The sequence below is a fragment of the Rattus rattus genome, chromosome 8 (assembly GCF_011064425.1).
Source record: "Rattus rattus isolate New Zealand chromosome 8, Rrattus_CSIRO_v1, whole genome shotgun sequence".
Taxonomy (NCBI): domain Eukaryota; kingdom Metazoa; phylum Chordata; class Mammalia; order Rodentia; family Muridae; genus Rattus; species Rattus rattus.
The window spans coordinates 67,448,702-67,467,285 of NC_046161.1; the positions used below are offsets into that span (position 1 = coordinate 67,448,702).

The 18,584-nt window shown below is 45.4% G+C and overlaps 1 protein-coding gene and 1 long non-coding RNA gene across 2 annotated transcripts; both read left to right on the forward strand.

The window, feature by feature from the left end:
• Positions 1 to 4,031: 4,031 nt before the first annotated feature.
• Rsl24d1 (ribosomal L24 domain containing 1) lies at positions 4,032 to 13,230 on the forward strand. Its single transcript, XM_032910418.1, has 6 exons — positions 4,032 to 4,167; positions 5,715 to 5,828; positions 7,306 to 7,378; positions 8,736 to 8,799; positions 11,099 to 11,184; positions 12,221 to 13,230. Exons 1-6 carry the CDS (start codon positions 4,087 to 4,089, stop codon positions 12,292 to 12,294), a joined length of 492 nt encoding a protein of 163 aa, XP_032766309.1. The 5' UTR covers positions 4,032 to 4,086; the 3' UTR covers positions 12,295 to 13,230.
• Positions 13,231 to 15,104: 1,874 nt separating this feature from the next.
• LOC116906910 lies at positions 15,105 to 16,199 on the forward strand. The gene is made up of 2 exons (XR_004388780.1): positions 15,105 to 15,145; positions 15,834 to 16,199. It is a non-coding gene; the product is annotated as an uncharacterized LOC116906910 (long non-coding RNA).
• Positions 16,200 to 18,584: the final 2,385 nt, after the last annotated feature.

Here is an 18,584-nt window from a genome sequence, read left to right on the forward strand (position 1 = left end):
TTAAAGTAGATTTATTGGTCATCATTATTACGATCTTTATAGAATGATCCCTTTATCAAAATAAATAAAAAATTGGTTGAGTGGCCAGAGAGATGACTCAGTAGGTCAGGGTGCCTGCTACCAAGGCTGAGGGCCTGAGTTCAATCTCTGGTACCCACAAGGAGGGAAGGAGAGAGCCAATTCCCACACATGCACAGTCACGTGCACAAAATTATATAAAATTGAGGGAAAGGTGTATCTATGAATGGTTTTCAAAAGAGAGGCATTCTAGTATTCACTGCATTCCTGAAACTATATACATGTACATTTAGCAGATCTACCTGCCTCAGCAGCCTGAGATTAAAGGCATGGGCCACCACATCTGTCTTAGTGTGTGTACACACACACACACACACACACATACACACACACGGCAGCACAGCAAAACTCCATTGATAGGGAAAACAGGAAATTTGGGGGATGGATATGTGTGCATTTGTGCTTGTGCTTTCGTGCTTTTGTGTGTGTACATGTGTGTGCATGTGTGTACAGGTGCATGTGTGTACAGGTACCTGTTGATGCTAGAGATCCAATCTCTTGTAGCTGGAGTTATGAGCCACATGAGAGGTATATGCTTTTAACTGTTGAAACATCTCCCAAACCCCAACATTTATTTTTGAATTCTTTGAGAATAAGTGTTTTGCCTACATGTATGTATATGTACTATGTGTGTTGCAGTGCTCGTGGGAGCCAGAAGGCAGCTGCTTACTCCTTGAAACTGGAGTTACAAGTTGTTGCTGGCTGCCATGAGCTTCCTAGGAACCAAATCTGGGTTCTCCACAAGAAAAACTGCTCTTAGGCACAGAACTCTCTCTCTCCAAACTCATATACATTAATTTTAAATGATTGTAAAATTAAGCTATTTCTTCCCCCCTTTGCTCAGTTTTTTTCTTCCTCATGTTAATATCCATCCCTCCCCCAACTTTCCTCTCTTCTCCTTGTCAATGGAGACTTGCCGTGTGCCATAGGTGTCTATGCTGTCTGGTTTTTATGTCAGCCTCACACAAGTTATCTCAGCTGAGAAAATGCCCTCAACAAATGGGCCGGTGGACAAGCCTGTGGTGCTATTTCTTGATAGATGTGGAAGGGCCCAGCTTGCTTTGGGTGATGCCACCTTTGGGCTGGTGGTCCTGGATGCTATAAGAATGCAGGCTGAGTAAGCCAATAGGCTGCACTCCTCCATGGGCTCTATACCAGGCTGTGAGCTGAAATAAAACCTTTGTTCCCTAAGAGCATGGAGCATGGCAGTGGGCAGGCATGGCCCTGAAAGCTTAAACCTGACCCACAAAGCACAGGTCAGAACTAAGAAAAGTGCGTGGGCTTTTTGAAAGCTCAAAGCTGCCCCTTTTGACACTTCCCCCAACAAGGCCACACCTCCTGGTCAGAAAGCTAGAAAAACAACCTATTTCATTCCTTAGTTGCATCTGTTTGGGGTCTGAGGCCCAAGGCACTGGTCTAAGACCTTGGGTTTGATCCTAGCACACAGGACACGTGGATCAAGATGATACACAGGCCAGTGGGAAAGGAGAGTAGGCAAGCCTGTAGAGCGGCTTTGTTTAGCAGTATTAGGTACACAATATGGGGTATATGTCATTCTCCTATTTCTGGTAGCCATGAAGCTCCCTCCTCCCTCTTCCTTTGACAGGGCCTCAATAAGTAATTCTGGCTGACCTGAAACTTGCTACATAAACCAGGCTGGGTAGAACCCACAGAGTAGGTAGAACTCCCCCTACAGCTTACCTTTGCATCCTGAGTACGGGTGTTAAGGACGTGTATCACCAGTCTTAGCCAGAAATTTAGTTTTCTTTTTCTTTCTTTTCAAGACAGGGTTTCTCTGTGTAGCCCTGGCTGTCCTGGGGCTCTTGAAGATCTGCCACCCAGGAGTAGTATGTTTTACTTGAAATGTTGTGCCAGGGAATGTTTGTGAACCCAAAGCAATCACCAAGGAGCCGATTCTGATGCAATCACATTAGAGCCTTGTCTTCGGTCAGGGTTTCTATTCCTGCACAAAACATCATGACCAAGAAGCAAGTTGGGGAGGAAAGGGTTTACTCAGTTCACACTTCCACACTGCTGTTCATCACCAAAGGAAGTCAGGACTGGAACTCAAGCAGGTCAGGAAGCAGGAGCTGATGCAGAGGCCATGGAGGGATGTTACTGACTGGCTTGCTCCCCCTGGCTTGCTCAGCTTGCTCTCTTATAGAACCTAAGACTACCATCCACAATGGGCTGGGTCCTCCCCTGTACCCTTGAACACTAATTGAGAAAATGCCTTACAGCTGGATTTCATAGAGGCATTTCCTCAAGGAAGGCTCCTTGTCTGTGATAACTCCAGTTTGTGCCAAGTTGACACACAAAATCAGTCAGTAAAGAGTCTTTATTACAAGCTTGAGCTCGGGCAACACCATCTCTGACAGGAGAATGGGAGGGTGTAGCCCTGAGGTCTTAGGGGGACAAGGCTTTATAGGAACGGTGACCAAGTGAGGGGAGTTTAGCCTGGCAAGTATCTAATTGAATGACTATTGTGTGCTGACGGTGGGTGCTCTGAAGCAAGACTTGATACTTGACCAGCATCTGAAAGTACATTCGAAACAGTCAGACTAATCTTTGATTAACTGTTGCTAGGAAGTGAGGAGGGAGTAACTCTGGCTCAGAACAAGCTGTGGGGTCCTTCCTGGGTACTTGTGTTCAGCTTCGGGCCAAGTTCTCAGGCTTTTTTTCTTTTAAAATGGAGGCCGGTCCCAAAATGGAGGAGGTTTGGCTTCTCAGAACATATTTTAAGTATTCCAATATGTGATCAACAGGTAAATATCAAGCCAGTATAGTGGCATACCTTTACAATACCAGCACAGAGACAGAAGGATCATGATTTCCAGGGAACCCCAGGGTATATATGGAGATGGAGACCTCAAAAACAGAATGAGGTACTGGAGAGATGACTTAGAGGCTAAGAGCACTGGCTGCTCTTCCAGAGGACTTGAGTTCAATCCCAGGAGCCAGTTCCAGGGGAACTGACCTTGGCCGGCACAGCACACACACTGTGCATCTACTAAACAAGTAAAACACATAAAATACTATTTTAAGAATAGCAAGGCATGGTAGTACACCCCCTCCCCCTTTAAAAAGTTTTTATTTTCATGTGCATTGGTGTTTTGCCTACATGTCCTTTGGAACCAGGTCCTCTGGAAGAGCAGCCAGTGCTCTTCACTCCAGCTCCCCTCCCCTTATAATTTTATTTTGTGTGTAGGAAGTTTGCTTACCTATGTCAGTGTACTGTGTGTGTGCCTGGTGCCTGCAGAGGCCAGAAGAGGGCATCAGATGCCTCTGGAACTGGAGTTACAGATGTGTGTGTGGGTAGTGGGAATCAAACCTGGGTCCTCTGGAACAGCCAGTGCTTTTAACCCGAGCCATCTCTCCAGCACCTGGTGGTACACCCCTTTAATCCCAGTACTAGGGAGGCAGAGGCAGGGAGATCTCTTACTAGTTTGAGGCCAGCTTGGTTTACATTGCCAGTTCCAAAATGGGACCCTTTTTCAAAATACAAAATCAGGGTAAGTGACCTGTGATCATTCCCCGGGATCCACATAGTGAGAGGAGAGAACCAACTCGTCCAAGCTGTCCTGATTTATAGTAGGTTGCTCTCCTAAAACCAGGGTAAAGGTTCTAGTTGAGTACTCCTGTCAAATCCTTTAGGGAAGGCAAGCCAGAGGTAAAGCAGACTTTGGCCACAATCCGGTGTGGAGAGCGTACTCGTGGCAAAGTACAAACACCGCAATAGCGATATGAAATGAGTATACAGGGAAAAGTCCGGAGCACCAGTACACAAGTTCTCACAAGCGACTTCCAGATTCTGTCTGTAGCCTCTGAGTCTGTGCGGGACGTGGATGCAGCTGCGCACACGTGGTTTGGGAGGCGCCTTTACGCTCAGCTAGCATTGTTCATACCATTTCCGGGTCGGGTCAGGGACTTGCTTCCGGCGGCCAGGAAGTGACGTACTACTTCCTCTCACGCTCCGCGTCGGGAAGGTGGGTCCCACGCGGTGTCAATATGAGGATCGAGAAGTGTTATTTCTGCTCCGGGCCGATCTACCCAGGCCACGGCATGATGTTCGTCCGCAACGATTGCAAGGTGAGGCAGCTGTGGCCCGCACGCTCCGGACGGCTGGGAGACTGGAGCGCGCCCTTCTCGCTCCGGGTTCTGTGCGCCTGGGCTGGACCCGGCCTTGGTTCACTGCTGGGGAGGTCTCCTCGTTGCTGTCAGACGCACATCCCATCCGCAGGCCATCTAGGCTGCCGTAGGGTCTGGAAGTCGGTCTATTCAGGCTTAAGGAGGCTTCAGGCTGACGTCCAGGGACCGTGGGAGTTGGGAGTGGACCAGTGGGAGGTGGGAGTGTCTGTAGAGGTTAATGGACACGGTGTCTGGGCCTAATAGACTTTTGCATTGTTGCTGGAGGTGAGCGAGGACAGAGACAGGATGGCGATTTTTTGGGGAACTGACTTCCTTGGCAACCTTCACTATTCCACTTCTTGCAGGTTTTCATGGAATGGAGTATGTAAGCAAAAGTATTATGTATAGGCCTTCTTCTGGATCACACGTTTTAGTTATGAGACTTAGCTTTCTTTTCTTTTTTTTTTTTTTTTCCTTTTATTTTTTCGGAGCTGGGGACCGAACCCAGGGCCTTGCGCTTGCTAGGCAAGCGCTCTACCGCTGAGCTAAATCCCCAACCCGAGACTTAGCTTTCTTTGCTAACACTCACTAACCTCAAAGGCTTACTTTTTTATGTTTCTTCATTGACACAGAGATTGCATAATTTTTTAAAGGCATTACACGTAGCAAAGTAATGCAGCTTAGACTTGTAAAAGCCTTACTTGCCATTTCAAGAACACACTGAAGTGTTAGTAAGTTGAAAGTTGCTGCTGCTTTGGGGAATTAAAATAGTAAAGACTCAGACCTGTGAGTATGGTCTTTAAGAACACATCCAGCACACAGCATGGAAGCAAATGTTTGTAATCCAAGTAGGTAGAAGGCCGAGGCAGGAGGATTCCAAGTTGCAGGCCAGCCTGGACTACACTGTAGAACTTTGTTTCAGAACAACAGCAAAAAAGCGATTCACTGTAACTCACCGGAAATGAAAAGGAAGAGTGACCTGTTATTTTTTTTTTTTTTTTTTTTCTTTTCTTTTTTTCGGAGCTGGGGACCGAACCCAGGGCCTTGCGCTTCCTAGGCAAGCGCTCTACCATTGAGCTAAATCCCCAACCCCTGTGACCTGTTATTTTTGAAAATTGTGCTTTCAGCCGGAATGACAGAAGGAAGCAAATGGAATTTCAGTATCACCCAAAACTCACCCTCACTAGGGATATAGGAAAGTAGTTTTGAGAATTAAACAAATGGAGAAGGTCTTTAGGGAGCTTTTCTTAGAATATTCCTTCACTTAAGGCCAGTGTAAGGTATTATCTGTAAGTGATCAGTGATGGCTTGCTTTAGGGTTCTTAGCCTGGTAGGGATGGTGTATGATGTTGCATGTGATTCTAGGTGTTGTCCTCAGGAGTTCCATGTGAGTGTTGTTTTTTGATTTACGGTAGCCGTTTTTGGGGGGGGTGGTATAGGGAGTGTATCTTGTGATAGAAACGTCTTCATGGCTGACTCTTCAGCATTCTAACTCGAGTGTCCTGTAGGTGTTCCGGTTCTGCAAATCCAAGTGTCACAAAAACTTCAAGAAGAAGAGGAACCCACGAAAGGTCAGGTGGACTAAGGCCTTCCGTAAAGCAGCAGGCAAAGAGCTCACGGTGGTGAGTACAGCTGGTAGCCTGGCCTGGTGTGGGTCCTGTTGTGTGTTTGTGACTGCTTTTTTATTTGGCTATGGAAAGTCTCGTTCTCACATGATCCTAAAATCCGTTGTTCTGTGGACTTCGGAAAAGGGAAGCACTGCCCACCCCAGTGTGTAGAAGTTCGTTCATTGTTGTTGTTCTTTCTTTACTTCTTTTCTTTTGTCCTCACCCCCCCCCCCCTTCTCTATAAAACTGTTTTTGGCTTTGGCAAAGAAAAAGAAAAAATCATTTAAATGGGTTGGGTGAAGCGGGAACTTGGTCTTTAAGGATTGGGAGGGATTGGGAGATGGGCTGAGGTGCTACTGAGTAGCACCAAGGCTCAGGTGAGGCTTGTAACAGACATGTATGGGTTTCTGCATGTCCTTGGTAGGACTCAGAGCGAAAGCTAGTTGTGTTGGTATTAGGGCAAGCCAAGGACTTAGGGGGTGCTTGGTCCCTGTAAAGGGAGATGACAGAAGCCACAAGTGTCCTTTGCCGGAGGAAGAAGTTGTAAGTTGTGTCCCTCTGTGGCTGTCTCTTCCCCTTAAACCTGTGACATGCCTCCTTCCTGTCACTTACAGGTACCATCTATAAGTCCACCCATCCCTTGTTCCCAGTACCAGAGCTGTCTAGATGCTGTGTAGGGTGGGAGACTGAATCACAGTTACCCTTTCAAAAATAGTCCTCAGTGTAGGTGAGGCAGCAGGGTATCTTTTTTTTTTTTTTTTTTGGTTCTTTTTTTCGGAGCTGGGGACCGAACCCAGGGCCTTGCGCTTCCTAGGTAAGCGCTCTACCGCTGAGCTAAATCCCCAGCCCCTGGCAGCAGGGTATCTTAATGCCTGAGAGAGGGTGCCAGTCCTGCTCCTTCCCAACCCCAGCTGCCATACTGCTGAGGGCACTGAGCTGAAGAGAAATAACTAGTGTAGAGTTGATATTCCATATCTCTGTCAGTTACATTTGAAAGCAAAGGTGCTCCTGCAGCTTTTGTAGATCGCTTTGCGTGTCTTCAAATTAATGCTCATCAACTATCAAAATACCCCCATTCGGAGGACCTAGAACCACACAGGTTATCCCTGCAGGTGTGTGGATGCATAACTTTTCACTGTAACAGGCTCTTAGATTACAGCAATATGAATTCTTGGTATTTGATTTGATCTGGGAAAAATGGTTCATATAATGGAATTTCTGCCTGTGATTCTCATAGGCAGCTCAGAAATTGGGGAAGCCTTTCAGTTTATAATTCTCACAGTTGCTGGACAGCCACTGAGGGAGGGAGGGGTAAGGGAGGAGAGGAAGGATGCTCCAACAGAGCCGATTTCAGCCAGTCGAAAGCTAGTGTTCTCCAGTATAAGGAGGACAGTGTCTTAATACATGTCTATTGGAATTTTGGGCCAAGGAAACTGTTTCAAACAATGCTTGCTTACCACCTTTCCTGTCAACCCTCTGTTTTGTCTTACAGGACAACTCATTTGAATTTGAAAAACGTAGAAATGAGCCTGTGAAATACCAGCGAGAGCTGTGGAATAAAACTAGTAAGTCCTGGGGTGGCAGGAACTGTAGGCCTTCTGTGACTAACTGCTGACTTGTGTAAATAACAAACTTAATTCATCTCATATCAATGGTCCTGTTGCTTTATGTCTTTAATTGTAAGTTGTTCGAGGTATTTTTTAGAATTTGGCTGATTTTGGATACATCAGAAATTGGCTGGAGTAGCCATATGCAAATAATTAATTATTAAGCTTGAAGTGTCCACCCAAAATTAAAACTACAAATTCTGAAAGAATAGATAAGGAGAATGTTTTAGTGTGTGAGGTGAGATCTGGTTAGGAAGTAGACACACGCAGTATGCTAGACTGGCTGCTCCTGGGGTCAGGAGTTTGCTGTGTGCTTTGCGTAGTAAGCTGAAAAGATGCTGTACCTAAGGTGATCGGTACAGATTTTAAGGGTACATCCAAGTGCTTTTTGGTTAAATATGAAATTACAGGCCCAAAATTTGAAAACATCAATGTTTTCAAGTAGACAGGGATGTTGGTGGGCAGGAAAAGTGTTAAAAAACTTAGTTCCTTCTTTTTACTTTTAAGGGGATTTTGCTGTGGAGCCATGACTGGCCTTGAACTCACAGCCTTGTCTTCCTGAGTGCTGGTATTGGAGGTGTCTGCTGTCTTAGGTTGAGTGTTTTTGTTGTGACAGGACCTCTCTGCGTTCTCTCCTTGTGGCTGCTTTCATGCAGCCTTCAGTTTGCAGATCATGCTCAGTCCCCTCCCTACGTCGAGTAGTCCCCAGTGTTCATTCCTTGTTGACCTGTTCAGGAATTCACAGGCTCATTCCCACATCTGAAAATGCTGTTAAGAAACAGTATTGTAGGGCTGGAGAGATGACTCTGGTTAAGAGCACTGGCTGCTCTTCCAGAGGTCTTGAGTTCAATTCCCAGCAACCACATGGTGACTCACAACCATCTGTAAAGAGATCCGATGCCCTCTTCTGGTGTATCTGAAGATAGCTACAGTGTACTTATATATAATAAATGAATAAATAAATCTTAAAAAAAAAAAAAAAGAAACAGTATTGTAAAAAAAAAAAGAAAAGAAGCAGCAGTATCGTATTGCTTTTTTTTCCTGCATGGATTCTGTTAATCTTTTGTATTGAATCCTAAAAGCAGACTTCTTGAAAGCGTTTCATGTAGATAGTATGGAGGTCTCACATTGTTCCCTAAACTGTTTTACGTAGTTACTAAACCTGACTAGTGAGTACAGCTAACATCTCATACCTTTAGCTGTCAGTAGTTTGTAGTGAGTTTAAGCCAAAGTCACACAAAAGTATTTCCAGTGCTTGTTATAGGCAGACTTGTTGAATGGGTGTACGTTTGCTAACTGTAATTTATTTTTGTAGTTGATGCAATGAAGAGAGTTGAAGAGATCAAACAGAAGCGCCAGGCTAAATTCATAATGAACAGGTATGTATATGTGTAGAGGAATAATTATGAGATTTCTAGAGGCATTGGTATTTTTAAGCCCTTTTTATTTTGACATAACTCATACTTTACACAAACCTAGGAAGAATAGCGTGATGACCACTTCTGTATTCCCTCTGCATTTTTCACTGCCACTGTACAGTGAGCCGAGCATGTGTCCTTCCTGCTTAGTGTGCCTTGGGTTATCCGTCCCACATAGGAATCTTTCCTTCCTTACATACAATGTGATTTCAAATAGGAAGCAGACATGGGGCAGGACAGGGCTGTTGTGTGCCCAGCAGAGGCTGCTTCTGCTTCCCACGTATCGATCGGCTCCTATCTCTTCAGGCTCCCTTCATGTGGACAGGTTTTGTCTTGCTTTGTCTTACCTGGTACAGGGTTTTAAAGAGTACATACCACTCAGGGTGTTGTACAGAACATTTCTTCATTGAGGTTTATCTGCTTTTCCTTGTGGCTAGGTTTAGCTAGGTGCATTCAAAGAAATGCCCCGTCATCATGGAGTCCTTGCTTTTGTGTCCTGTCCCTGTTAACTTTGACTCTTGGGTTACAGTGTTGTCTATGGGTTTCTCCTGAACAAACTTAGACTTGTGTTGTCCTTGGTAATTGATAATGGAGAAGATTCTGGAAAGAGCTTGTTGTTCTCAGACTTCTTGCTTTGAGTCTCCATCAGGGAGTCTGGCCTCAGTCAGTGTGAAATGTCGTCCTGTGGGGAACGACTCTCCCTTTTTCTCCTTTATTCATTTAAGCTACTGGGTCTGTGTCCAGGCCTCCTGTGGCATTTGGAGGGCTGTGGCTCACATTGTTGTGTTTGTTTTGATGTTTTGTGTGGCCCACATCTGCCCGGTGGCAGTCCTTCAGGCTCTCTGTGGGAGACACGTCGTCGTTTTCACTCTTTGAGTTCTTTGTTGTTTCCTGGGCAGCACACTCTCTTCCTGCCCTAGCCAGGGTTGAACTCTGCCTTTAGAGCAGGGAAATTTGCTTTTTTTCTGTTTATTAACTCTTTTTAAAAAAAGGTTGATTTTTATTTTGTATATGAGTGTTGTGCCTGCATGTGTAAATGCACTGTCTACAGAGGCAGAAAAAGGCATCAGATCGGAACTAGACTCACAGACAGTTGTGGGCCACCGTGTGGGTCCTGGGAGAGCCCACAAGAGTAGGCAGTGCTGTTAACCACTGGGCCATTTCTCCACACCTGTCTCTGTCTGTCTGTCTGTCTGTCTGTCTGTCTGTCTCTCTCTCTCTCTCACTCTTTTTGTTTGTTTTTTTTGTCTTTTGAGACAGGGTCTTACTATATAGCTCTCTAAGGCTTGGAACTCAGATTCAACTGCCTCTACTTTTTTGAGTGCTGGGATTAAAGGAGTGTGCCCCACACCCAGCCTAAGATTTTGTTTGTTTCTAAGTGTGTCATGTATGTGTGTGAACATGCCTTGGTAAGTGTGTGGCACTCAGAGGACATCTTTGAAGGAGTTGGTTCTTTCTTTACACTATGAGGGCCCAAGGGATTGAACTCAGGTAGTTGGGCTTGACAGCAAGTGCCTCTACCCACTGAGCCACATGTCACTGGCAAAAATTAGCCTTAATCTAACCACAGTGGAAGTCTTGGTACAGAATTATGTTGTTGCAGCTTTCTGGCATTTCAGAAGGTGAGCATGGATGTTTTGAGGACAGCTCAGTGTTTCTGGTGAATGTCCTGTGTTTTATGTTCCTATAATGGTTGAAGACCTAACAAAGCGACACAGCACGGAGGATGTGTTCTGTGAGGAGGAAGGACACACACACTGGCAGTCGGGAGACTGCCTGTGTGATAGAGCTTTGTGTCTTTGCCATGGAGATGGGCCCTGACCTCTACCGAGTCCTTAGACGGTGCTCATTCTGTCAGCAGATATGAATTCAGCCCCCAGGTGCAACACTCTAGGTACAGTGGTGTAGTGAACAGGTTGCTAGGATACAAGCCCTGTTAATTAGGAACTTGAACATAGTTTTGGCATAGACTAGGGAAGAGGATATCTATTGGTAAGGGCTCAACAGGTGACTTTGCCTTAGCTTTGATAAATGCTGGATAAACAGCATTTGGGAACCAGCTGATTCCTTGTTGACCTGCAGCAGTTGTTCCCGAGTGGGAGGTGGAAGAAGAGAAAGGAGCAGATGGGTGGCCACCCCTTTGCACCCACCTGTGCCCCGTGCAGCCCATGGGATTAGTGACTGCAGAAGCTGTGGTGGTGGGAGTTAAAGTCTCAGAAGTTTTGTCACTGAAGTGTGGCTTTGGTGCATTTTACCTCAGGTTGAAGAAAAACAAAGAGCTGCAGAAGGTTCAGGACATCAGAGAGGTCAAGCAGAACATCCATCTTATCCGGGCTCCTCTTGCAGGTGAGTAGAGAGACCGGAGTGACTTGTGGTTGTGTAATTGGGTCCCAGCTCATGCTCTAAATGTGCTTTGGTGGTACGGTCTGTCTATAAAATGCAGTTCACTCAGTGTCTCCCCACTGTGGACAGGCTGTGGCTTGTGGTCTCCCCTCCATTCTTCCACATATGCCCTTTTAAGTTAAATAAAATTGTGCAATAATTAATTGCATAGATGATGTTTGCCTCATACTTTTGATTAAAAGACACTTCAGGTTCCAACTCTCAAACTTCGGTTTGCTTTGGAATAATCTGTGGGACTTTGTGTATAAACACAAAGTCCCAGGCTCTGTAGCTCTCCAAGTGATCCTGGTACCACATTCCAGGGGCACTTTGTGTAAGAAAACCTTCCATTTGCTGCTCTTACCTGGGTGAGGTTTTCTTTAGTCTTTTGTGTAGCCAGCAGCAAATACAATCAGAATTGTACAGAATTGATTCTCTTTAATGCAGATGACTCAAAGGGAGAGGGAAATTTTGACTAAATTTTAGTAAACTCTGTAATTAGGTCTTGATTGGGTTTGTATGAAGGGACTACTTCGGTCATGTTTGTACCTAATTTAATCAAAACAAGTAGACCAAACCCTGGGGCGTTTGTCTCCAATGCACATGATGCAGAGCCCAGAAAGAGCAGAGACCCTGCTTCCTTTAGTTCTCAGTAGCTATCCTGGTCAGGCGGACCCTGCACCTAGGTAGCTGAGGGTTATGGACTCACTAGTGGAGTGACGTAGAGCATATGGATCTGTCTGGTTCTTATGGTTCAATAGTTTGCAGAAGTGTGAGACAATGCATTTGTAGAATGCTTTGTGCGTTCATAAGACCTGGCTGAGTTTGGGTACTACTGCAGGTCAGTCAGGATGCTTTGTAGAATGCCGGAATCAATTCTGCAGAATCCTACTTTACGTTCCTGTGTTTTACATTTTTCTCCTGTTTAAATTTGAGTTTAGTTTTGAGAATCTCACCCATGAGCACTGTCTTTACATTGTGTCTTCTGCATCTTTTAAAGGCAAAGGGAAGCAGCTGGAGGAAAAAATGGTGCAGCAGTTACAGGAGGATGTGGACATGGAGGACGCTTCCTGACCGCGCTGCCTGCAACCAGCCCTGTGCACACGGGAGTCAAGCAGAGACTTTCGGCCCCTAAGTTATTGATTGGTTCCATAAGGTCCCTCAGACGAGGGTGATTTAACGTGCTTCCCCCTAAACGTTGCAGCCTGTAAAGCATCCCCTTGTGGGTGTTAGGTCTCAACTCGGCATTCTGCTTCACTGTGCTATGCTCATGCAAACAGGACAGTTATGTGTGGATGAAGACATGAACTGTGGGCATAACATGGCTCAGCTGACCGCCTGCCAGTGTGAAATTTGACATGATGTGATATATTCCTTGCATTAGGATCGTCTGTTTGTTAGGGTTATTGAATTGGAGGTCACACAGGGACTGACTGTTCTCATGTCTACCTGACTAGTATGCTTAGTAGAGTTGCGTAATGGCAGGATACAATACAGCTGAATTATGTTGGTCTGTCTGACCTGCCTTGGCCATTCTAATAGGCAGCTGCGATGGTGGAGGAGGGCTGGGTTGATAAACTTTGCCTGAATGGCACCTTACTGTTTTTGCTTTGGAGAATGCTCAATTCCAAGTTGTGACATCTGTCCCAAAAGATTCTCCTCTCCTTCCAGCCCAGCAGTGATCTAGAAGCAGAAGAATCTTCGTGCCTTTCAAAGTTTAGTGTGCAGTTTTCTTTTCCTTCCTTCTTCTTTTTTTTTTAAAGACAAGATCTCTTTGTGTAGTCTGGCTGTCCTGAAACTCTGTAGACCAGGCTGCCTTGGACTCACAGAGTTCCACCTGCACTTTGCCTCCCCAGTGCTGGGATTTAAGGCATGCACCATCATATCAAGCATTTTTGATTTTTTTTTTTAAACCTTAAAGAAACAACCAAAAAGAAACTCTGACTTTTGGAAAGTAGAACTTATGGATACTTATTATTTGTACATAAATAAAGCCCTTTCTAAGGTAAATGCCTACGTATCTCTTATTTAAAAGTCCTGAACAAAAGTATATGTCTGTTGTTTCTTTGACGAGAGCTTCTGCACACATAAGTAGGAGGCATAGTTAAAGGGAAATATGTGCTTCATACTTCTTGGTAGTTTTTATATTATGGTTATATCAAAATGCTAAGCTTAGCCAGGTGACGGGCGTGCCTTTATCCAGCACTGGGGAGGCAGAGGCTGGAGGATCTCTTGAGTTTGAGGCCTGCATGGTGTACCAATTGCGTTCCAGGACAGCCAGGGCTACACAGTGAAACCCTGTGGGGTGGGGGCTGGAGAACATTAGAGGGAGCCAGAGCCACACAACAGAATCTTTGTCTTGAGCCCCTCCCCCTAATTGAAGCTTGTATATTTTATAGGGCATTTAGAATAAATTTTTCATCTTTAGTATTATATTGTTGCAGAGTAATGCCTAATCTCCTTCCTATCTTCCTTCTTTCCTTCCCTCCTTCCTTCCTCTCTTTCTTTCTTTCTTTTTTTTTTTTTTGAGACAGTCTTGTAGATGTACCTTTTGGGCTGTTTTTTTGAGTTCTTACACCTCTACCTCCCTTCCGATCCCCCAACACTGGGTAGGAGAGAAGGAAGGTTAGAGGGGAAAGGGAGTGTAGACTGTTTAGATTCCTTCCCGATGATTGGGGGTGTTGAGTTCCTCAGGGCAAGATGCTTTGTATATCTTTAATTTTTTCTCATCTCTTTGCTCAGGACCATTTGGCAAACTGCAGCCATTGGAGGCATGAGCAGTAGCCTCCTCTTAAGTGCTCCACCCCCTCCAAGCTTGGGCATTTATACCCTCTCAAAAGCTCCCAGAATTCCAAATGTCACACAGACACAGACACTATCTGCAGCTGGCCAAACCACGCCTCTGCTAGAGCACGAGGCAGATCATAAGTCAGCTGCTGTGAAGCAAACTTTGATCTCACACTTGGGGAACCTCACTATAAGGTAGCAGTCCCCATGACCGGATGGCTTTCTGAGCTCTGTGCAAAGTGGGAGACTCCCTTTCTTAGCAGGGCTTCCCTGTCTCTGCCTCTGTAGAGTGTCTGTGTCTGGAGAGAGTGCACCATCACTGCTTGGCCTTTCATTTTTGATTAGTAAGTTGAACTGTGTGAGTTCAAGGCTTCTAGAGATGAAGAGTTGTAAGAATAAGAAAGCAAATACTCTAGGAGTTCAGAAATGTTCACTAGAAACTACAAATGCTCTTTTCCTCTGTGCTCTATTTTTAAAAGATTTTACTTATATTTGTATGTCTGTACACTACCTTCTGTGCCAGAAGAGGGTGCTGGAACCCCTGGAACTAGAGCTACAGACTGGTGGACTGCCATGTGGGTGCTGGGGACGCAAACTGGGTGTTCTGCAAGAACAGCAGGAGCTTTTAACTGAAGCGGCCCCTGCAGCCCGTGTTGTGCTCTTATTGATAAGGTATGGGGTGTTTCTGATTGGCATTGATAATGTGAACAAGGGCAGTGGTCTTTGAAGAAAAATCATTTTTTTTTATGACATGCTGTGGTTTGTTTTATGAGTGTGTTTTTGAAATGGTAGTGTTGGGAATCAAGCTTCCTACCTTGCTAACTTGGGAGCCTGCTGCTTTGCGTTGAGAGCAGCCAGTTTGGAGAAACTGAACAGAAGAGCTGAAATGTATTTGGTGAAAAACATTTCACATAAAGTATTTCTTTCAAAAAATGTATTTTTGCATTTGTTTAAAGACTTTATGTGTACAGGTGTTTTGCTTGCGTGTATGTCTGTGTATGCAGTACTCACAGAGGACAGAAGAGGACATCAGATCCCTGGAACTGGGGGATCAAACAAACCCTCTATATTGAGCTCTGGGTAGACTGCCAAGCTCTAACTACATCTCTCCCACCCTGAGAAAAAGAGCTTTGATCTGGTAAGTCCTGGCATGCAGCTTGGAGCTTTGTCCTCAACAGCACCGGAGTGGCTGGGTATGCAGCTGGTGCTCAGTGTAAACCTACTCATGGGAGACACCCAGCAGGAGAGAATGTTGGGAGGAAGTAAGATGTTTTGAGATAGTTGAAGTTCTTGATGGGAGTGGACACTTGGGGGTTGGTGGGCGTCTGTGATCGTTGTTTTGGGGCAGCAAATGCAGTGACGTGAAGGCTTTGCAAAGCCAGTGCAGCAGCACCAAGTTACGGTGTCAGCGCTGCAGGAATGGTTTGCATTTAGCCTGGAAATGAAGGCTAATTAATCTAGGTATCTGGAGAATTCCAAATTTTTCTCAACACCCGCTTTCATTTTTGAGCAGTTTCAATCCAGCACTCATTAATTTAGGAATGTTTGCGGTGTGCTGTGTGTGTAAGTTTGTGTTTGACCTGGTTTGTTGAGGCTAAGAATGTCACTGGAAACTTTGCTAGCTACAGTTCATGTGTCTCCCCTCGTACCCTAAACCCTCTCTGATTTTTTAAAACGGTTATTGCTCTGTGTAACCCTGGATGTTCTAGAACTCTCTGTAGACCAGGCTGCCCTGGAATTCACCTAGATCCGCCTGCTTTTGCCTCCCAAGTGCTGGTATTAAAGGTGTGCACCACTACCTCCAGTCTGTAGTTCATGTCTTACAGGATAATTAAAGTCACAACACAATCTGCTAGGCACTCTTGTGAGGACTTTGATGGTTTGAAGTGGGAAGACCCACCATGGCAACCCATAGCAAAGGAAGGATGTGGAAGAAGGAAACTTTTTCTTCTTGCTTTCACTTCTGGCAAGTTCATCTGTCGTGTTGCTACAGCATTAGACCAGAGCTCTCCAGGAGTCCTCTAGTGCCCCAGGTCGGACTGCCGAGACTTCGTGCCTCATGGGCTGAACAGCCAGACAGCTAGTGTTGGAATGCCTGGACTATAATGTAAGCCAATCTAATAAGCCTCCTTATGACATATTAATTCCCTTTATTCTGTTCCATAAAGAACCATAGTACACAACCCTTGGAATCCATGGGAAGTCATTAGAGGTTAAGAATCTGTTATGGCTTCAAATGTGTCCTCCCCAGACGTCTATGTTGTGAATGTAGCAGCCAGGGTAACAGTATTAGGCGGAGCTTAGCTGGGGTTGTTCGTAGCTGGGTGGTTGAGCTCCTGCCCTTCCAAGACAACCCTTTGCTCTCTGAACTTCCCAGACTCCGGATCTGTAAAGCAGTTACACGTTCTTTTTAAACGACGCTTTCTCAGCTAATAGTAGCACAAAGTACACTAACACAGCCCAGAAGTTTGGGTCAAAACAGTTGAGGCTGGGGTTGGGGATTTAGCTCAGTGGTAGAGCGCTTGCCTAGTGAGCACAAGGCCCTGGCCCGGTCCCCAGCTCCGGGGGAAAAAAAAAAAAAAAAAAAAAAAAAGTTGAGGCTGCGCTATATGCAGTGGTGTTGGGGTAGCCTTGAAACTGCAGTTGGTTGATTGCACATTGGAATTGCCTGGCACAGATTCCTATCACTGGGGCCTGAGCCCTTCTCACTAGAGCAGTGCCATAGGTGTGTGTGTAACTGGAGCCCAGAGGCTAGTGTGTTTAAAGCAGCTACCAAGTGATTGTGGTGCCCTCCTGAGAAGGAGAGTATTTGAAATCCCTAGTTTACGTAATTAATGGGAACAGCGCTCTCTTAGGAGGTGCCTTGCTAAGGACTCTTTGTTTGCATTATTAAGTGGCTCGCCGGAATAATGGGAACAGCTTCTGCGTGCTGCTGGGATATGATAACAGCAGTTATGTGATTTTTCCTGCTGACTCCACCAGGGAGGCTGACGGATGTTTCTTGGCCTTTAAGATGAATTGTGGTCCAGAGGCAATCATGTCTATTTTTATTGGGGTTCGATTAGTATTCTGTCTGGGTGGATGTGGCCATGGATGTGAGCAGGAGGAGTTTGTGGTCCAATTGTTGGACTCTGTATATTTCACCTTTAATTCTCTTGTTTATGAAAGGCCTGGTGAAGACACCCGTTTGAGTATTGGCCACAGCCCTGCCTTCCTGTTGATGGGCCTGTCATGGTATAGCTTGTCATACACGCAACAAACTTACCCAACTGCGAGTAGAGGTGAGGTGGTATGTGTGTGGAAGGCATAGTGGTTTTTACCTAGAAGGGTCTTGTGCTCCCTGCGGCTGAGCAGTAGCAGAGAGCGCGGGAACAGTCTCACACCTGTTTTGTTACCTCAGTATGCTTTTCCAAGGGACACTGGGGATTCAGGTTCACTAAGTATAACTGGGCAGGCAGAGGGGGTTCAGATAAACGATGCAGCCTCAGGTCAGATGGTCTCCACAGATCCTCAATTAGTCAAAAAAGAGCAAGTTGAATCTTTGTTGGGAGCTGATCATCAAAGCAGCTCTTTTCTCTTTGCTGTTTCTTCCAGGGAAGGAAGCTGTATAACCCTGAGGGCAGTGGGTGGTACTGTCTTCCAACACAGCCCCGTAACTCACTACCCAACAATCAACCCAGCGTTTCCTTCCTCACTGCTACCAAAGCCTGTTCCTGTAACTGCAGTGCACTGATGTATGCAGGCCTTGGGCCTTTATGTCATCTACATGAGCACGTGTGCACACGATTGCAGTGTCCTTGGAAGCTAGAATAGGGTGTCAGAACTAGAGCTGAAGTTATGGGCAGTGGTGAGCTACCATGCTGGTGCTGGGAACCGAACCCAGGTCCTCAGAAAGAGCAGCCAGTGTTCTTGACTTCTGAGCTATCCTACAGCCTCCGTTACATCTTTTTGACACTCTTCCTTGTTTTGGGGAGGCAGAATATACTTGTTTCTAGTCTATGACTCACAGATAATTCCAAATGTCTTTTTGAATAAAGTAAGTTATAACACTCTAGCAATCTGCAGGCCGTTTTGATTGTTATTCAGTCTTTATTTCACCATCCATTTGATCAGAAATACCATTGAGCCACTGCCATGTGCCAGGCATAACTAGACGCTGGGGACCCTGGTGAACAGATCAGGTGGAATCCATCATCAGCTAGGATGGCGTAGATAAAGGTGGACAATCCTGAAGGAGTAAGATTGGGGGATGGGTGCTACATTGCTCATTTTTAGTTTATTCAAGTTTCTCTTTTTTGTAAAATTTTTAAGATTTTCTTTTGTTTTTAATTATTGTGTGTATGTATGTATGTATGTATGTATGTATGTATGTGGGTATGCAGAAATGGGGGTAGGTGTCCACAGAGGCCATTGGCATCAGATCCCTCTGGAGCTTGAGTTAAATGAAGTTGGGAACTGCCCAGCGTGGGTGCTGAGAACTGAACCTGGGTATTTTGCAACCGCATCAAGTGCTCTTAACTGCTAGTCATTGCTCCAGCCCTCAAATTTCATTTTAAACGAGGAAGCTCTGACTGGGA

Excerpts from the sequence above, each read along its gene's own strand:
- Rsl24d1 (XM_032910418.1), top strand. The coding sequence starts at position 4,087 with ATGAGGATCGAGAAGTGTTATTTCTGCTCCGGGCCGATCTACCCAGGC. Across the intron at positions 7,379-8,735 it reads AGAGCTGTGGAATAAAACTA|TTGATGCAATGAAGAGAGTT; the intron begins GTAAGTCCTGGG and ends TTATTTTTGTAG. Across the intron at positions 11,185-12,220 it reads TATCCGGGCTCCTCTTGCAG|GCAAAGGGAAGCAGCTGGAG; the intron begins GTGAGTAGAGAG and ends CATCTTTTAAAG.